This window comes from Mchenga conophoros, linkage group LG11 (assembly GCF_057382185.1).
Source record: "Mchenga conophoros isolate Kocher_MC1m ecotype Shallow Benthic linkage group LG11, M_conophoros_male_GT1.1, whole genome shotgun sequence".
Classification (NCBI taxonomy): Eukaryota; Metazoa; Chordata; class Actinopteri; order Cichliformes; family Cichlidae; genus Mchenga; species Mchenga conophoros.
Window position 1 is genome coordinate 10,138,175 of NC_140536.1, and position 20,357 is coordinate 10,158,531.

Here is a 20,357-nt window from a genome sequence, read left to right on the forward strand (position 1 = left end):
TGTAGCAGGAAATAAATGATGTGGACATTTATTTCTAGTTTTAATGTGCATTTCAAATTCATGCATTCAGTTCTGCTTATAGAATGACCTGTAACAAAATGTAATGTAACAAAAGAAGCGTGGGTCCCACGTAGCGCACCCACTTTGTTATTACGTCTCACGGGTAACTCCTCGCCACCTGGCTGTGAGTAAATGCGTTTCCACCCGTGAGCCCTGTTGGAACTACTGGCTTCCGAAGCTCAAATAACGTACAGTGCATCCGCCTCACTAGTCCCCACTGAGCTCCGTGTCTGAGGCCTAGCAGGCTAGCAGGGGAAGAGGATAGAAGACATTATTTATAATTCCATGCGCCATCTCTATCTCTCTCTCAAAAGGGGCCCGAGCACCAAACAAAGCCCTGGTGCTAGACATCTCTGGAGATGAAGACGAGCTGAGGTTTCACATCCCTGTGAATAAGGTTAGATATTAATCCAGCTAAGAGAAGAAAAAACATGCTACAGGTTGCTTTCTAAGCTTCCTTTGTGGGAGTATTTCTTTGTGTTTCTGTGTGTCTGGCTTTTGAATAGGAACCCCCTCCTTCTCACTATGTCCATTGAAAAAAATTGGCTTCTAAATACAAGCTATTAGAATATTTGTGTAGATGAGTAATAAGTTATTAGTTGCAATTACTGGTCATCTATTAGTCTGGTATAATAGACTGATTAGGCAGTGGGCCTTTTAACTTCTGAAGAAGTAATTTGGAAGACAGCCTACCTTTGACAAGGCAAAGAAAGGCTTCCTTTATTCAGGCCATATCTAGCTATTGTACTAACAGACATGTTATAATGGGATTACTAGCGACTACAGTGGACTGATGAAATCAATGGCGAACGCATCATTTTGTATAATTCACAGGTACTGGAGATGAGAAGAGATTTTGGCTAGTGAGAGGGCACTTCAAACAGGATGAATAGGGAGCAGTATATGCATTACACAACCTATATTTAATGTAATTTACTGCCTATAGAAGACGATGGTGGGATTTTTTTTGTCCCTCTGTGTTTGTTTAGGATGACTTGCACAATTTGGGACTTTTAGGGCTTTTGGAGCCATCTCATCACCCCGGCATGTTACATTTTGGCCTGCTTGACAATGAAATGCATTTGACCTCGGAGAAATTGGAAGCACAGCCTCCTCTGTACAGGTTGTACTGGTCTTTTGTCAAAGAGGATGACAAAACCTCCATTCATATTCTGCCTGCGTTTTCCAAGGACGCTCCATTGTTGTTTTATATCCCTGCCTGAAATCTGTCATTATAAAGAACAATTACACCTCTTGTGGTCATGGTACTTGGACTTTCTTTGTTTTCATCCATCTTTCTCTTGGCTTCTTTGTTCTTTTTGGTCCAAGGAGAAACTGGTAAAGAAAATGTTGCGCTGTAGCAAGTAAACTGCTCCCACACATTTTTTGCACATAAAAAAAAAAAGTGTATCCAATACTAAGGGCAGCAGTGTGAGGGAGAACCTGCACTGCAGCACAAGGTGCTGTAATCTTGAGAACAATATTAGAGAAACAAAATTAAAGATTTCCCTGAGCATAGTGTAACCCAGGTCCCACGTAGCTATGGTAAAGCTAGAGTATATAGTACAATGAGACTGGGCCTGGGTTCGTAGTGCTACTAATAATAATACCTGATACCCTCTAATTGCTATAATAAGGACCACCACAACTGTATTTTACACAAATTTATCCCTCACCGGGTATTTATTTAGACAAAAGAAATGAATAAAATAAACAGTTACTTTAATCAAATGGATTGAATTCAAATAAACAAACAAAAATACTGTAAAAATGACTACATGGATTTTAAATAAAAGATTATCAACCCAAAATACCTCCTTTTTAGGTATTTCAACTGTTATTTCAGCTACAACAGCTCACACCTTTAACATGGATGAATTTCAACCTTTGACAATAACTTTGATCAACTACACACTTACTCAATTTAAACCGATTGTGTAACAGTGGGCCCACACACACACACACTTTAACCTGTCCACACTACACCTGTAGCACGGTGCTTGATGCAGGCCTGATTCGAAGTTTGGGTGCGGTGAGGCCTAAAACTGATGGCCGCTTCACTCAAACTGAGCAATAAACAAAATATGTGCACTTTAGTTCCAGTTAGTACTCACGAGTCCAATGAGTTTGTTAGTGGGGCAATCAGAAACGGGCAGTTAGTTCACCAGTAGTGAAGACAGTCAGGGGTAAGAAAACAACAGTCAGGGGCGAGAAAACAACAGTCAGGGGCGAGGAAACAGCAGGGTCCATCCGGGCAGAAACCTCTCTCTCCTTTCAGAGCGTCCCTCGGCTTCTAAACACATTAAAACACTTGAGCTACAATACCAAATGCTATCACATAGCGATTTAGCATTAGCATGCTTTGCTGAAAATCACAGAGCTAAACATACAGCATGGTATCACAGCACATAACGCGGTAAGTTGCGCTAATTAGCAAGTCGCTAGTTAGCATCACATATCACGATATTATATCACTATAACGAATAGTTACAGTACAAATGTCAAGGCGCACAGTCTCATTTACCTCTTGCAGATCACAAATAAGTACTATCAGGACCACGGGTAGTCGACCTCAATGACACACTTAGATGCAAAATCCACACCACGTTTGCCTTACGACATCTCTCTCTTCGGACTTAGCTTCTGTGTCCGCTCCCACAGATTCACACAAACCTTACCACTTGTCCCGCCCCCATAACAGAGAAGAGTGACATTGACTGGCTCGTCAGCACAACAACCAATGACAATACCATATTGAGATAACTGACACTAGATGGGTAAATAAACTTAGGTTACACCCCAACATATTTAGTGTGCACAGAAAATGAACTCTAAATCATGAAACCCTTTTACTTATTGGACTCTTAACTGTAAATGAAATACATTTGTACCAAAGCATATGATTTTTTAAACGTTTTATCAACTATTTATAGTTTAACCATTTTTTATTACAGTACACTTTTTCTTTATACTGCAAGCCCGAATAATTGCAGACAGGGCTACACCCTCCCCCTTCTAACCGTGTAGATGTCCTCATCACACCTCTGACTTCTCTTTAGCTTTACAGGGTGATGGTCATCCTCACTTCCTAAGAACTTCTTCGATGACTTAGAACGTCCCTTTGTTTCACTGACGTCTGGAGGGTTTAATTTTAGTTGAATGACCATACCATGGTGCATGATGGTAACAGGCTCACAAGATGGGTGACCTGGCTTTTCATAGGTCAATCTCAAGGGTGGTTTTGGTTTCCTGAGGGATTTTCGGGATGTGGAGAACTGTTCACTCTCATTTCTTGTACCTCTATGAGAATTGTCACTTCGGGTTCTGTTTGAAAAGGGTGAACTTGTTTCCCGTTCCTCCTCTTGCTCTCCCATAGACTCATTTGTCTCTTGAGCATCATATTCCAGCATAGTAGGTGTATCATCTCCAGATGAGTTTTCACTTTCTCTTACTGGTTGACTTTCTGCTTCTTCAAAATGTTCCTCCTCAGAAGTGTCATCCTCTTCCGAAGTCTGATGTGGCATTGCCAGTTGTCTCCTGACCTCTTGCACACCAAAACTTTGCGGATTATGGACAGCTTCAAACATTTCATCTGAGGATGCTGTGTCACTTTCTTCAACTGGATCAGGCGGTTTAACTGCTTGACTTTTCTGGGCACGATGTGCTCTGGTTACGGGTCTCCTAATGTGTCCTGTGTCATCCGATGGATTAGGCATCCTGACCATATAACCAATTGGCAACAGGTGGTCTCGATGGAGAGTTTTGAGTACACCTGGACCATGTTCTGGTTTTACCTTATAAACAGGCAGGTTAGGCAACTTCTCCACTACAACATACGGTGTAGATTTCCAACGATCCTGCAGTTTATGCTTGCCTTTTATTCCAACATTCTGAATGAGAACCCTGTCTCCCTTCTCCAAAGGCAGATCTCTCACGCGTTGGTCATAATGTGCTTTGTTCTTCAGATGATTTTTCGTAGCTGCATTTGATGCAAGTTTGTATGCGTCCTGCAACTCTTTTCTCATCCGTGAAACATACTGTTGGTAGGAGGACTCACTTTCACCATTTGGCGAGATTCCAAAGCAGACGTCGATGGGCAGTCTAGCTTCTCTCCCGAACATGAGATAATAAGGTGAGTACCCCGTGGCATCACTCCTTGTACAATTGTACGCGTGTACCAGGTGGGTGATATGCTGGCTCCAACACTGTTTCTTTGCAGTGTCCATGGTACCGAGCATTGCTAGAAGGGTTCTGTTGAATCTTTCCGGTTGCGCATCACCTTGCGGGTGGTAGGGAGACGTTCGTGACTTCCGAATCCCCAACATGGACAACAGCTCCTTGATCAGTCGACTCTCAAAGTCTCTGCCCTGATCAGAGTGTATTCGTGCAGGTAGACCGTAGTGCATGAAGTACTTCTCCCACAGGACTTTTGCAACGGTAATGGCTCTTTGATCTTTGGTAGGAAACGCCTGTGCATAACGTGTATAGTGATCTGTCACAACTAACACATTTGCAACACCTTTAGAATCCGGCTCTATCTGTAAGAAATCAATGCAGACCAAGTCTAGAGGGCCATTGCTTGTTATCTGATTCAAGGGCGAGGCACGCTGAGGGAGCGTCTTCCTGGAGATGCACCTTCCACAAGTGCGAATATACTGCTCAATCTCAGCTGCCATACGAGGCCAGTAAAACCTCTCTTTAATCAGTTCTGTTGTTCGCTCTGCTCCCATGTGCCCACACTCATCATGCAGAGACCTTAACACCATAGACCTGTATCTTGCTGGCAAGACAAGCTGCCGGCTTTGTTTTCCAGCCATTTTTTCTTTTACTCTGTAGAGTATTCCATCACTCAACTCCAATTTGCGACTTTCACGGAGGAGCATCACAGTCTCTGGCGAGTCAGTTTTAGAGCGAGCAAACTCTTTATTGCTCTTGATGGCTTTCTTCAATGGCCCAATGGTAGGGTCCATATCTTGTGATGTTTGAATGTCTTTTGGGCTCAGCTGATCGAGGATGTTTACGCTGAGATTCACAGGAAATGCATAGGCTTCTGGTACTGCAGAGGCAGGAGCACCAAGTTGATCCACCAATCTGTCAGGTACAACTGCTCCTTCCCTGATGCAGGCTCGTTTACAGAGAGCTTTAATGCCAGCAGGCAGGATGGAAGTCCATTCTCCAACTTCCTCTTGGGCATACTGTCGGGACAGCAAGTCAGCATCAATGTTGTGGCGCCCAGGGCGGTACTGTATGGTGAAATCATACGTGGCGAGGGCAGCGAGCCAGCGATGCCCTACAGCACTGAGCTTAGCCGAGGTCAATACATACGTTAAGGGGTTATTGTCAGTCCTGACAATGAATTTGGCACCATACAGGTAGTCGTGAAATTTATCCACAACGGCCCACTTTAATGCCAAGAATTCCAGTTGATGAACTGGATAGTTACGTTCTGAGTCTTTGAGCTTTCGGCTTGCGAAAGCTACCGGCCTTAGGCCCTCGGGGTGTTCTTGGTTCAAGACAGCACCTAAACCATTCATGCTGGCGTCCACATGCAGGATGTATGTCTTGGTGGGGTCAGCAAATGCCAATACTGGAGCATTGATCAGACATTCACGGATCTGTTCAAAAGCAGCCTGGCAGGCTGGAGTCCATCGTTCCCCAAACGGCTCGGATGCTTTAAAATAGGTGTGGTTTGGGTCTACACTCTTCTTGGCTTTGGGGTCTTTCCAAGTGGGTGCATAACCCTTGGTGAGTTCTGACAAAGGACGGACAATGGCGGAGTAGTTGGCTATGAACCTCCGATAGTAACTACAAAATCCGAGGAAAGACTTGAGAGGTTTCAAGTGAGTGGGCACTTTCCAGTGTTTCACCACCTCAACCTTCTCTGGATCGGTGGCTATTCCATTGGTGGATACAATGTGACCCACATACTTAACTTGAGGACGACAGAATTGACATTTGTCAATGGAGACTTTCAAACCAATCTCCTCTAGTCTGTCCAACACCTTAAAGAGGCGTTGCTCATGCTCTTCAAGCGTTCTTCCAAAGACAATGATGTCATCCAAATACACAAGGGCTTCCAGAAGATGCATGTCCCCAACAGCCTTTTCCATTAAGCGTTGGAACGTTGCAGGAGCTCCAGTGATCCCTTGTGGCATGCGCTCAAATTGATAGAAGCCCAGGGGGCAAATAAATGCCGTCTTTTCCTTGTCCTCCTCAGCCATTTCTATCTGATAGTAGCCACTACGCAGATCTAGGACTGAGAACCATCGGCTGCCTGACAAGGAGTCCAAGGCATCATCAATGCGTGGCATTGTATACTGATCAGGTGTAGTGCGGTTGTTCAGTGTTCTGTAATCAATACAGATTCTTATGGCCCCATTCTTTTTCCGCACAACAACAATTGGGGAGGCATATGGGCTACGGGACTCTGTTATAATGCCAGCAGCCAACAGCTGCTGTATGTGTCGCCTCACATCATCAATGTCGGCTGGGGCTAGTCTCCTTGACCTCTCCCTGAAAGGTCTAGGGTCATGTAGACGAATGTGGTGTTCAACACCTTTAGCCAAGCCAACGTCCCACTCCTGCATTGAGAAGACATTTCTCCTCTCAGCTAACTTCTGCCGAAGTCTACTTTTCCACTCCTCGGGGATAGGGGAGTCCCCAAAGTCAAAGAGGTTTGGATCTATTTTCTCAGTGGCCAGGTCAGAGGGTTGGACTGGGGTGACTGTATCCACAGCAAACATTTCAGCAATGACAGATCCCACTGGTATGGAGACTGTCTTGGTGGACTCATTTTGGAGGAGCACATTCAAGCTATTGCTGTCTATACCAGCATCTGAGAGCACACCTGGCTGTACCAGCACGCCGGCGGGGAGTAACTGGGTAGAGGGTGCATCAATCAAGATAAGGTCTTTGGAGGGGGCACTGTGCCTGTCTACTTTGCAGGTGGCATAGCAATTTGCTCCTGGGGCGATAGAAAGAGGGCAGGGCCCTTTCCATTTTATCTGTCCCAGCACATCATTTTTTGGCAGTTGCTCCTGTGCCCTAATGGGGGCATACACAGACTGAATTCTCATGGAATGAGCTGTGTTCTGGTCACCTTTCATTTGCACCAAGTCCCATAAGCGGCGGAACAGAGACGTATTGGTGCCCACCAACACGGGGGTTTGTTGCTGGTTTTTCGGGTCAGGACAAATCAATGCGAGCACTTCTACTCGCCCGGAGACACCAGTGATCTCCTTGGTAAACTCCATCTCTACAACAACATAGCCTTTGTAGGGATACTCTGTGTCAGCAAGTCCCCAGAGTCCCAAGCGAGAGAGAGGTTTTATGGGGACATCTTCCAAGTGTTGGTTATACCAGCTTTCAAAGATAATAGTCACGTTAGACCCACTATCAATAAGAGCATCACAGGCCACATCATTGATTTTGACTGTGTGAATAAATGACGGGCCTACAAGACCCTCAGGCAGGCCTGTGTCAGTTTCTGGGACTTCGACCTTGTTGGTCCAAGCAACGCATTGCTCTTCTCCGGTAGGATTTGGGTCCTCCTTGTTAGGACCAGATACTCCTCGTACTAATCGTATGAGTTTTCTTATGACTTTCTGCGGGTTCTCGGGTGCAGTGCACCTTGTAGCTATGTGACCATTTTCTCCACACTTATAGCAGAAATATTCATCACTCTCTCTAGCAGATGATGCTTTAAAAGAAGCAGGCTTGGGGTAAGAAGCTGCTTTGTCTCTGCGAGACTGAGTTGAGTGTTCTTGTGGGGGCTCACTTGTAGACCTCACCGCCATCACACTCATTTTATTTTCTAGTGCTTTCACTTGCTTTCTGAGTGCCCGTATTTCGCTCTGCGAATCACTTTTCTGTTTTTGCTTCTCTGTTGGGGGTTTGATGGTGCAATCAGACAGCGGTTGAATTCCTGAGTGGTTTCTTTCCTCTAACTGTGCTCTCAACTCTTGAATCTGAGCTTGCAGTTCACTCTGAGTGACCGCTTCAGACTCTTTCTCCTTTTCCACCTTCACTGTGCGAACCCTTTGGTGACACTTAGATGTGGTCTGGCTTTGTTTGGCTGCTTGACGGCCTTCCTCTTCCATCACCTCTCTTAACAAGTTCAGGAATGAGGGAGGATTTTCCATTCGCTCCCTTATTTTCAACTGAAGCAACATAAGCTCAGAAGTGGATCCTTTAACTAACTGCTCTAACCGAGCTTTGTTAGCAGCACTAACTGGTAAACCACCTCCCTGGACTACTTTAACAAGAGACCTCTCTAATCTTCGCAGAAACTCAGACAGGTGCTCACCAGGCTGTTGGTGAAGGGCTCTGAATGACAGATAGAGCTCCTCTGCGGACTCTACTCTGCCAAAAATGGTCTCTATGGCCTCTATGTAGTCCTGGGAACTAGCATCAGGTTGAGTCAGACGCACGGCCTGAATGATCTCCAAGGCAGGCCCTTTGAGACTTTCCAGTATGCGTCTACGTTTTTCTTTATCGGAGCACTCGCCTTCATCTACTAGGAGTCTCGCTTGCTCCAACCAGGTATCCAAGACTTCTTCCCCAGCTGGGGTGGGAATGACCCCGGAAAATGTCCTTAGACGTCTATATGGATGGCTTTCAGGCTGTTTGTTTGTTCTGACCATTAACTCACCTACTGCACGGATGATGGCTTCAGAATTACCATCCACTTCCCCTCCGTGGGTGCGTAACCCTTGGATATCATCTAAGGTTTTCCCTTCATTCTGCAGAAAAGTGAGTAACTTTCCCTCAAAGTCATCTGGCTGAGGTTCAATGTAGTACACTGCTTTCCAGCCACTTCCACCACTTATTGGCATTATCTCAGGGGGGATTGTCATGGGGTTTATCTCCTCACGACACTCACACAACACCATTAATGATTTTAGTTGAGAGTTAAACATTTTTCCCTTAACTACTACTTTTCCCAAAGCTTTGATAGTCCCTGCTGTTTCTTCTATTTCATCTCTCGAAACACCTTCCGGTACCCCATACAATAGTAGAGCATGTTTCAAATCTATTGATTCCCCTTTGCACCAGTTGACCAACTCAAGTTGTGACGGTCTGCTCCTTTGTTGTGTCATCATTGCTATCTGGTTTATTTTTTTGTTGCACGTTTGACTACTTTAACAATTTGACAGTTGTGGGGTCGACCTGTTATCCTCTTGGTCCAAAAATAAATTTAGTTTACTTTAGTTAAATATCCCAGCGGTGCCTCCATTTATGTAACCCAGGTCCCACGTAGCTATGGTAAAGCTAGAGTATATAGTACAATGAGACTGGGCCTGGGTTCGTAGTGCTACTAATAATAATACCTGATACCCTCTAATTGCTATAATAAGGACCACCACAACTGTATTTTACACAAATTTATCCCTCACCGGGTATTTATTTAGACAAAAGAAATGAATAAAATAAACAGTTACTTTAATCAAATGGATTGAATTCAAATAAACAAACAAAAATACTGTAAAAATGACTACATGGATTTTAAATAAAAGATTATCAACCCAAAATACCTCCTTTTTAGGTATTTCAACTGTTATTTCAGCTACAACAGCTCACACCTTTAACATGGATGAATTTCAACCTTTGACAATAACTTTGATCAACTACACACTTACTCAATTTAAACCGATTGTGTAACAGTGGGCCCACACACACACACACTTTAACCTGTCCACACTACACCTGTAGCACGGTGCTTGATGCAGGCCTGATTCGAAGTTTGGGTGCGGTGAGGCCTAAAACTGATGGCCGCTTCACTCAAACTGAGCAATAAACAAAATATGTGCACTTTAGTTCCAGTTAGTACTCACGAGTCCAATGAGTTTGTTAGTGGGGCAATCAGAAACGGGCAGTTAGTTCACCAGTAGTGAAGACAGTCAGGGGTAAGAAAACAACAGTCAGGGGCGAGGAAACAACAGTCAGGGGCGAGGAAACAGCAGGGTCCATCCGGGCAGAAACCTCTCTCTCCTTTCAGAGCGTCCCTCGGCTTCTAAACACATTAAAACACTTGAGCTACAATACCAAATGCTATCACATAACGATTTAGCATTAGCATGCTTTGCTGAAAATCACAGAGCTAAACATACAGCATGGTATCACAGCACATAACGCGGTAAGTTGCGCTAATTAGCAAGTCGCTAGTTAGCATCACATATCACGATATTATATCACTATAACGAATAGTTACAGTACAAATGTCAAGGCGCACAGTCTCATTTACCTCTTGCAGATCACAAATAAGTACTATCAGGACCACGGGTAGTCGACCTCAATGACACACTTAGATGCAAAATCCACACCACGTTTGCCTTACGACATCTCTCTCTTCGGACTTAGCTTCTGTGTCCGCTCCCACAGATTCACACAAACCTTACCACTTGTCCCCCCCCCATAACAGAGAAGAGTGACATTGACTGGCTCGTCAGCACAACAACCAATGACAATACCATATTGAGATAACTGACACTAGATGGGTAAATAAACTTAGGTTACACCCCAACATATTTAGTGTGCACAGAAAATGAACTCTAAATCATGAAACCCTTTTACTTATTGGACTCTTAACTGTAAATGAAATACATTTGTACCAAAGCATATGATTTTTTAAACGTTTTATCAACTATTTATAGTTTAACCATTTTTTATTACAGTACACTTTTTCTTTATACTGCAAGCCCGAATAATTGCAGACAGGGCTACACCAGCATGACCAGTTTCTGCTCTTGAAGGCTGTGATGCATCACACAGATGGATTTCAGAGGTTCCTTATACCCCTCCCACCCTTCAGTTACTGGCTCAAGTTGTGCTTCCTGCCTCCTTGTTCACCAGTGGCCACAGATGGAGCACCATCATCTTTCCGTATGCACTTGTCTCCACTCTTTGTACCTCTGCTTCTTCCCTGCCTGTTGTTTATTCTAATGTGGTCCGAATGGAGCAGCTGGTGGTGACATGGGGTTGATTATGCTGTTCCCACAGTGACATTTTCAAAGGCGGCTGAGGAAGGCGCCGTTGTTGTCTGTGATCTGTGGATGACAGCCTTGCCTGTTGCACCAGCTCCACATTGACAATTGCATGGTGTGAGGGGAGCATGGGCGAGCGTGCAGGGACGTGTGCAGAACAGAGCTCAGTTTGACCGATACGTGTTTTTAAAGGGAATTCAGACTACTGCTAGTCCATGCAAAGGATGCACAAGTGTGCATAAAGCTTACACCTATACCTTCAAGCCCACTAGCTCTAATCTGTTTAAAAGCATAGGATGATACTCTGCACACAAGCACAGAAGAGTGCAGCTAGTCACTCAGTCAGTCCAGCCCCTTCATTACAAGGCCCAGTTTGGATCATTTGGTCGGTAATTGCTGCCCACAAGTGAGCCACTCCACATGAATGGAAGTGCAGTAAAGCGTCAGCGGCCATGATCAGCGTCTGCTCCCAGGTAATAGCCTTTTCCCTCCCCCCTTTCTATCACTCCTTCCCTCTCCCAGGCTGCTACTTCTGTTGAATGAGAGGATAAAAGTAGTGAGGGTGAGGCAGAAGGCTTTTGGAGAAAGAGGAGGGGGCAGAGAGGCGGTGATATAGGCAATCCATAATTACCTGTAATGAGACTTTTGTCTTGGAGCATTATAGGGATGTTCTTGAAGTCACCCCGGAGGTGGTTTTCAGATGGAGGAAGAGCTGCACGCGCCTCAAGTCCTCTCATGCCCCATCTCATCCATATGTGCAGTAATAAGTAATTACTGAAGTCTCATTGAAGTCCATGTGGAGTATTCTCCGTCTCTTTCTCTCGAGGCAGATGAATACCCGCCACTCACCCATTACACAAAGTGACACTCCTGGAGATCCGACGTGTCATCTCAATCTTCCTCTTCAGTCCTACTCGTTCTTCTCTTCCACCCCCCTCAGTTTGAGAAAACAGCTGGCACCCTTTGATGTCTGACTGGGTCACCTTCACTGCTGCATCTGACAGGGTATCTATTCAAGCTAGTCTTGGGACGCTGAAATCATTTTCTGTATGGCACCATGATAGAAATTCTTATCATGGGCTTCCTGTGCTGCTTCCTAACACCTGGAGTGTGATAGTTCTCATGCAGGGACCAAAATGACAGAATTGCCTTGACTGTGACTTTGACTTTAGCCTATGGGTCAACATCAAAGATTCTATCAAGATGAGTTCTCCCACCAAAACTGGTAACTGTTTATTGTTTCCATTGTTGATGGATAATTCGTCACAGAGGAAGAGACTTTATTACTTCTTTTTTGAGGAAATAAGCTGCTGACTAACAGGCCTGGAACAGTACTCTTTGAAAAAAAAGTCATAAAAAGTTGTGGGTTAAAGTTATTAAGCTAACATGTTAAAGTTGCTGATATGGAGCAGACGTGTAGACACATTAATATTCAGTAATTCATTGTTTTACGCAGTGTAGGTTTGGGGATTCCTTTTTATTGAGAATTGCAAACCCTCCAAACATTTGTAAGGCTAGCGCTGCTCACACTGTTATTAGCCTGCACCTTATCAATCATTGCCGTTTACTTTTAAACATGAATGGGAAATAAAATTTGGGCTAATATGAGCTGAAGACCAAAATATTGCCCTAGGAAGTTGCAAAACACTCCTCGGGAATCATTTTGTAGGTACAAAAATGTTACTTTTGATTGATTATAGATTCAACTGAGGAAATGGGCTGCTAATAACACAGTGCATAAAGATACAATTTAGAGTTGACTTGTTTATAGGGTAGTGATAAGTGGCTCAACAAACAGATAACAGAAATTGTAAATATACAGAAGTATAAGCCTTTGACTTAAAGTGAGTGAAAAAGCAACCAATGTCCAAAGAAAAACTTTGAAAGATGAGGGAACACATCTAAGGACCACTTGAAAAAATGACAAGAAATTCAAAGCAAAATCGAGAGAAATGAAGGGTGACTCAAGACTTCTGCACAGTACTGGAACTAAGGGTTAATCTTTCCAAGTGATCCTGCTCATCGCATGCGTGGTGATTTTATCTATTATCTATATAAAATGTGGGTGAGTGGAGCTTTAAGGAAACGTTTAAGCACATCTCAATAACATAGCCCTGTTGAAGCTCTGGTAATATGCCATTCTGAAATCTAATACAGTTGAATGGACGCCTCATATTTTCATAATGAGTCTTGAAGTACACTCACAACTCGTACAATAACACAATGTATGTGGTTTCAAGAGCTCATTTCCCATTATGTAAGCACATATCTATGCATTCCCTCTTAACCAATGAACTTGTTTTCAAGGCCTTGGCTTCTTGACATACACCACGAGGACTTACATTACTGCAACACAGTGGCAAATTCTAGAATAAATTAAAATTTTTGAAAGCTCCCGGAATAATGGCATCATTTGACCTGCCAGTATGGTGCACACCTCATATGGATATGAACTTGAAAATCAAGCTGAAGGGCTAAAGCTTTATTGTTTGAACCGATAAAAGATATTCATCTTAGCGCCGCTGTTGTGACACAAAGGCACTGAGAGGAATCTGAAAAATAACACGAGCGCAATGAGGGGGTCACCAGTAGGTACTCCAAGCTTCATCTCTCAGGTGGAGTTTTAAAATGAAGTGCTTTAATTGTGTGTGGGTGTGGTTTGAGCTCTTGAGACTTCTACCAGACTTTTTTGTTGCCAAAGCAGAAAGTGACCCCTGGTCACCGCACGTGCTTAGACTCACAGTCGCGCACACTCTCTCTCTCACACACACGCATTTGCACACGAACTAACAAAACAGCTGTGCGGGTGGGCCTTGTCGTTGGCTGTGCCTGTTTTGTCTTTCGATTGCGGGAACTTGCATTGCGGTGCAATTCTCAATGCATGTTCGAGAGCGATCGTGCGCGCCATGTGGATCAGTTCTCAGTGTCCACTCGGCGCTGGGACTAATTTGCATTCCTTTGTGCGTGAATAAAGGACACCTATTCTGAGGACAGAGTTTACCAGCTGCCATCCAGGACTAGTCCTTATTAGAGCCCTGCTGTTCCTCTGAGAACGCCAACACATGTTCCACACACGCTGCCGCTCACACACTACCTACACACACGCACACTCAAGGACACGTGCACTCCCTCAGTTATAATCTGTGCACAAATGAAAACACACTAACACAGATGCACAAAGAGAAACAGACACACACTTTCCTTCCGGACAGTACAGATAGTGATTACAGGCACCAGTGGCAATATTCTGTGGTTGTCAATAACAGGGCAAAGGTCACTATCTCGCTCTCATACACACACACACACACACACACACATACGGGTCTATGTGGTATGGCGGGACTATACTACGTCAATCCGCCCGGTGGTGGTTTAAGTGGACTACCCTTTTGAAAGGACTTAGAGCCAAGGGAGCGAGGTTAAAGTGTTCGAAAAAATCTGAAAAAAATTTGGGTCACTTCAGACCTCATACACTCCCTATAGAAGTCTAGATACACTGATACACACCAACCAGACTCTATTGTGTTTTCTGGAGACATTGTCCACTTGACAACAATGTGTTTTATGAGGTCCAAAAAAAGCAATATTGGGTCTTTAAAGGGACAATGATGTAATATGTAAATAGCTCATCATTACCATGAATACACATCTGACAGGACACAGGATTACTGGAACATCATTTTATTAGTGTTCTTGGATCTGAACATTAATTTTAACCATAAATAAAAAAAGAAATCTATGGACAAAAATGCCCACGCTTCCCACAGAAATATAAAAATATAGAAAACAGAAAAATTAAAAACATTTAAAATGAATTTTAATAGTTTAAAGGTAAATATTAAGGGGAGAAAATATGCATTTATAATTTTTTATTTTAAATATAACCCGTCAAAAAAAAAACCTAAATAAATTAAATGTAAAAATTATGAAATACAAACTACTTCTGTATTTAACAAGAACTTTTTTTTCTTTAAACAGAACATCAGTGTTAACAACAATTGGCAATCTGACCAAGATGTAAAACCACAGCTCTCTAAACAGTTATTTTAGTTCATTTTTTTCTGCCTTTTTGCAGTTAATCCTCTGTTTCTTACAAAATCTCTTATGTTTTGAACTGTTCTTCCTGCCAACACCGGATCTTCTACCAATTTGCAATGACTGCATTCATTTTTGGTGGCTAGTTTCCCTTCGTTTATGTGGTCTTTCAAATGCCTCATCACTGCAGCAACCTCAGCCTTGGACCACATGTTTTTGGGAGCTCTTCGGGAATTGTGGGATTGAGCAGCATTTTTCTCTGGAAGATATATAAAGTAGTAGTAGTTAAAACAAACAAAAAACCAAACAAAAAAAACAAAAAACATTTGCTTGTTAAAAGAATGGATGCTACCCTGTACTAACTTCTGAAATGTGTTGCTACCATCAATATCAAAACGAGCTAAAATTCTGTTTGAAAATTTATCAAATTTCTAAAATGAGACAACATTTAGTGTTCCGCTGTGAATAAAAGACTGAATAAAAAGTTGAATAAAAGTCTCTTGATGCATGCTCAATCATCCAGGTAAGTAAATCCCAAAACGTTGATTCTGTTAATCTGGACGTAGCGTTTTCAGTGGGAGAAACATTTTGTCACTCATCCAAGTGACTTTTTGCCACCACTCTGCAGTTTGCCATATGTTGCAAAGTGATGAAACAATAATAAGCTTCGAGAACCAACTGCACCCCTTACCTTCAGAGGGAGCAGCAGTCTCACTTGCTGCAGGCATTGTGAGTAGTCCTTCATCTGCTGATTACACAATTTGATTAAGTTTTAATATTTGTAACAAACATTTTATCCACAGAAACCAAGCTAGTGGTAACTTACCACAATCTACAGTGTCTTGGGGCTGCGCTGTGTTTGTGGAATCAGCTACTGCATGTACAGGCTCACTGGTGCCACACGCCGACATTGTGAGTGATGTGTCATCATCATCTGATTCACTCTCACTGTCCTTTGTTTCAGCATCACTTAATGCAATTTCATCTGAGAAATTGTGGGGGAAAAAAACCCAAAAAAACCAAACACATACAACCCCCCCAAAAACCTCACATTAACAACGAGATATGACAAAAAACAGAGCAAATACTGGAAATTATAGTACATAGTTTTACTATTTAAGGCCTGCTGCTGGGTTGTTGCCCTCCTATGGCCTACTCCACATCCAGGTAGCACCTCCATGCTCTGGACACTACACTAACAGACACAGCAAACCTTCTTGCCACAGCTCACATTGATGTGCTACGCTAGATGAGCTGCACTACCTGAGCCACTTGTGTGGGTTGTAGACTGTCTCATGCTACCACTAAAATGAAATCACCGCCAGCATTCAAAAGTGACCATAACATCAGCCAGAAAGAATAAGTGCTGAGAAGTGGTCTGTGGACACCACCTGCAGAACCAGTCCTTTATTATGGTGAATTGACTATAATTTCCACTTGTTGTCTACTCTATTTGCAAAACAGCATGTGAAACTGGTTGTCAGTGTTACTTCCTAAGTGAACAGTTTGATATAACAGAAGTGTGACTGACTTGGAGTAACATCGCATCGTTTAAGTGTTCCCTTTATTATTTTGAGCAGTTTATGTTATGGAATGGGGAATTGAGGACAATCCCAAGTATACCATTTTTACAAGGTCCTGCACCAATGAGGTAATACTACATTTCTTTAATTAGACGTGACCACCCATTAATTAAAAAGGGAGCAGTGTTCATTTCAGCTAGTCTTAACTTGTTGAACTCCATTAATGCTTTTTACTATATAATGTACCTATTCACTAAATGTCTCACCTTTGCACTTATAGCCAAGCCACTTGAGGGAGGAAACCAGTCCCACACACTGAATGCACTTGTCCAAAGATGATATTGTTGTGCACACCAGACAATGATTGTGACACTGTTAGCAAAATATTGCAACATTTATTTGTTTTGGACAGTTGGAAAGGTGAGGTGTTTTCAATTCAGTTGCAGATATCAACTAATAAACTTCATCGATGTAAATCACATCACACCCAGGTGACTGCCAAACACACACACACACACACACACAGCATCCATAAGGAATGATGATAGATTAAATTATTAGTTCATTAAGTGGTACACTGGATTATATTTACCCTTTCAGGCTCTGGATGTTTCAGGTCCAGATCATTGTTTGGAAAGCTGTTTGGTTGCGGCTTTAGGCAGCTCACAGTCTTCTGAATCTGGCTGGTCTCAGTCTTCGTGTGTAACAGATAGAGAATGAAGACAAAAGAACAGTAATCTGACAGTTACTAAAAATGCATCACTCAAGAGGATGAATAGACCATTTCACTATTGGCAAATAGCGTAAGGTACACATCGTGCATGAGAAACATTCATTAAAATCTGTCCTAGGTCAATGTTACCTCTTCAAAATCTTGCACTGAAGAAGAATGCATGGCTTCTGAGTCTTGCTGAGGCATTTCTTCATCAAGATCCTGCAACAAAGAAAAGATGGCACAAAGATTAGACCAAGTGCTCTTCTTGCAACTGTACTGGGCAGGCCTGTGCTTCTGTTTTTAATTTGCATGTGTGTGTGTGTGTGGGGGGGGGGGGGCTTTCCACTCAAGAAATGTTTTCTTCTGAAAAAAATACTGGCTACAATAGTTAACAACTGATTCCTTTGCAATCATCCATCCTCTTCCACTTATCCTTATCAGGATTGTGGGGTAGCAGTTTTGGGGCCTATACCAGCTACCATAGGGCAGTACAACCTGGACAGATCACCAGTCTAACATGGAAGGACAAGCATTTGCATTCACACCAAAGGGCAGTTTTGAATCACCAGTTAACCTAACCCCATAAGCTACATCTTTGGACTGTGGGAAGAAGCCAGAGTACACAGCCAGAGAGAGCCCATGCACTAAAGCAGTAAAAAGTGCCTAAAACAACTTAAGAAGTTGTATAGTACTATCTATCTTAATGTTCAAGCCTGAGTTTCAAAAAATTTCAACATAGAAACAAAGCACATGCAGTCAGTTCTGCATGCTGTAGGTCAAACTGTCAAGACATACGAGAAGACCCCTCCTAAAACCAGAGTGATGTCACCATGAAGCAAACTTTGACGGAGTCCCCCAATAACAGTGTGGTCCTCCTAAGTCACATTTGGGTGGTTAACACACACACACACACACACTCAGATGTTATCCAGACTTGCACTTTGAAACAATGAAAAGGACCTACAAGCCACGGTCCATGTAAATCACATCACACCCAGGTGACTGCCAAACACACACACACACAGCATCCATAAAGAATGATGATAGATTAAATTATTAGTTCATTAAGTGGTACACTGGATTATATTTACCCTTTCAGGCTCTGGATGTTTCAGGTCCAGATCATTGTTTGGAAAGCTGTTTGGTTGCGGCTTTAGGCAGCTCACAGTCTTCTGAATCTGGCTGGTCTCAGTCTTCGTGTGTAACAGATAGAGAATGAAGACAAAAGAACAGTAATCTGACAGTTACTAAAAATGCATCACTCAAGAGGATGAATAGACCATTTCACTATTGGCAAATAGCGTAAGGTACACATCGTGCATGAGAAACATTCATTAAAATCTGTCCTAGGTCAATGTTACCTCTTCAAAATCTTGCACTGAAGAAGAATGCATGGCTTCTGAGTCTTGCTGAGGCATTTCTTCATCAAGATCCTGCAACAAAGAAAAGATGGCACAAAGATTAGACCAAGTGCTCTTCTTGCAACTGTACTGGGCAGGCCTGTGCTTCTGTTTTTAATTTGCATGTGTGTGTGTGTGTGGGGGGGGGGGGGGGGGGGGGGGGGGGGGCTTTCCACTCAAGAAATGTTTTCTTCTGAAAAAAATACTGGCTACAATAATTAACAACTGATTCCTTTGCAATCATCCATCCTCTTCCACTTATCCTTATCAGGATTGTGGGGTAGCAGTTTTGGGGCCTATACCAGCTACCATAGGGCAGTACAACCTGGACAGATCACCAGTCTAACATGGAAGGACAACCATTTGCATTCACACCAAAGGGCAGTTTTGAATCACCAGTTAACCTAACCCCATAAGCTACATCTTTGGACTGTGGGATGAAGCCAGAGTACACAGCCAGAGAGAGCCCATGCACTAAAGCAGTAAAAAGTGCCTAAAACAACTTAAGAAGTTGTATAGTACTATCTATCTTAATGTTCAAGCCTGAGTTTCAAAAAATTTCAACATAGAAACAAAGCACATGCAGTGAGCTCTGCATGCTGTAGGTCAAACTGTCAAGACATACGAGAAGACCCCTCCTAAAACCAGAGTGATGTCACCATGAAGCAAACTTTGACGGAGTCCCCCAATAACAGTGTGGTCCTCCTAAGTCACATTTGGGTGGTTAACACACACACACACACACACACACACTCAGATGTTATCCAGACTTGCACTTTGAAACAATGAAAAGGACCTACAAGCCACGGTCCATGTAAATCACATCACACCCAGGTGACTGCCAAACACACACACACACAGCATCCATAAAGAATGATGATAGATTAAATTATTAGTTCATTAAGTGGTACACTGGATTATATTTACCCTTTCAGGCTCTGGATGTTTCAGGTCCAGATCATTGTTTGGAAAGCTGTTTGGTTGCGGCTTTAGGCAGCTCACAGTCTTCTGAATCTGGCTGGTCTCAGTCTTCGTGTGTAACAGATAGAGAATGAAGACAAAAGAACAGTAATCTGACAGTTACTAAAAATGCATCACTCAAGAGGATGAATAGACCATTTCACTATTGGCAAATAGCGTAAGGTACACATCGTGCATGAGAAACATTCATTAAAATCTGTCCTAGGTCAATGTTACCTCTTCAAAATCTTGCACTGAAGAAGAATGCATGGCTTCTGAGCCTTGCTGAGGCATTTCTTCATCAAGATCCTGCAACAAAGAAAAGATGGCACAAAGATTAGACCAAGTGCTCTTCTTGCAACTGTACTGGGCAGGCCTGTGCTTCTGTTTTTAATTTGCATGTGTGTGTGTGGGGGGGGGGGGGGGGCCTTTCCACTCAAGAAATGTTTTCTTCTGAAAAAAATACTGGCTACAATAGTTAACAACTGATTCCTTTGCAATCATCCATCCTCTTCCACTTATCCTTATCAGGATTGTGGGGTAGCAGTTTTGGGGCCTATACCAGCTACCATAGGGCAGTACAACCTGGACAGATCACCAGTCTAACATGGAAGGACAAGCATTTGCATTCACACCAAAGGGCAGTTTTGAATCACCAGTTAACCTAACCCCATAAGCTACA

The 20,357-nt window shown here is 43.0% G+C and overlaps 2 protein-coding genes and 3 long non-coding RNA genes across 5 annotated transcripts in view; all 5 read right to left on the reverse strand.

The window, feature by feature from the left end:
• Window positions 1-20,357, reverse strand: part of LOC146563625 (uncharacterized) — a 33,758-nt gene that overhangs the window by 1,634 nt on the left and 11,767 nt on the right. The gene's annotated exons all lie outside the window — the stretch shown is intronic.
• Window positions 1,710-8,709, reverse strand: LOC146563626 (uncharacterized). The gene is made up of 2 exons (XM_085290850.1): window positions 2,585-8,709; window positions 1,710-2,353 (listed from the first exon to the last, which is right to left on the reverse strand). The coding sequence occupies exon 1, from the start codon at window positions 8,700-8,702 to the stop codon at window positions 3,060-3,062; it is 5,643 nt and encodes a 1,880-aa protein (XP_085146976.1). The 5' UTR covers window positions 8,703-8,709; the 3' UTR covers window positions 1,710-2,353; window positions 2,585-3,059.
• On the reverse strand, window positions 9,429-10,457 carry LOC146563627 (uncharacterized). Its single transcript, XR_014894262.1, has 2 exons — window positions 10,304-10,457; window positions 9,429-10,072 (listed from the first exon to the last, which is right to left on the reverse strand). It is a non-coding gene; the product is annotated as an uncharacterized LOC146563627 (long non-coding RNA).
• On the reverse strand, window positions 14,505-16,858 carry LOC146563628 (uncharacterized). The gene is made up of 3 exons (XR_014894341.1): window positions 15,904-16,858; window positions 15,769-15,825; window positions 14,505-15,336 (listed from the first exon to the last, which is right to left on the reverse strand). It is a non-coding gene; the product is annotated as an uncharacterized LOC146563628 (long non-coding RNA).
• Window positions 18,662-20,357, reverse strand: part of LOC146563629 (uncharacterized) — an 11,839-nt gene continuing 10,143 nt past the window's right edge. The window contains exons 16-18 of the mRNA XM_085290584.1: window positions 19,913-19,984; window positions 19,643-19,744; window positions 18,662-18,748 (exon numbers count right to left, since the gene is read on the reverse strand). Of these exons, the coding sequence (XP_085146710.1) occupies window positions 18,662-18,748; window positions 19,643-19,744; window positions 19,913-19,984 (261 nt within the window). The remainder of the gene's footprint in view (window positions 18,749-19,642; window positions 19,745-19,912; window positions 19,985-20,357) is intronic.

What these genes read in the sequence shown, in the direction of transcription:
- LOC146563626 (XM_085290850.1), bottom strand. Translation starts at nt 8,702, where the DNA reads ATGGTCAGAACAAACAAACAGCCTGAAAGCCATCCATATAGACGTCTA.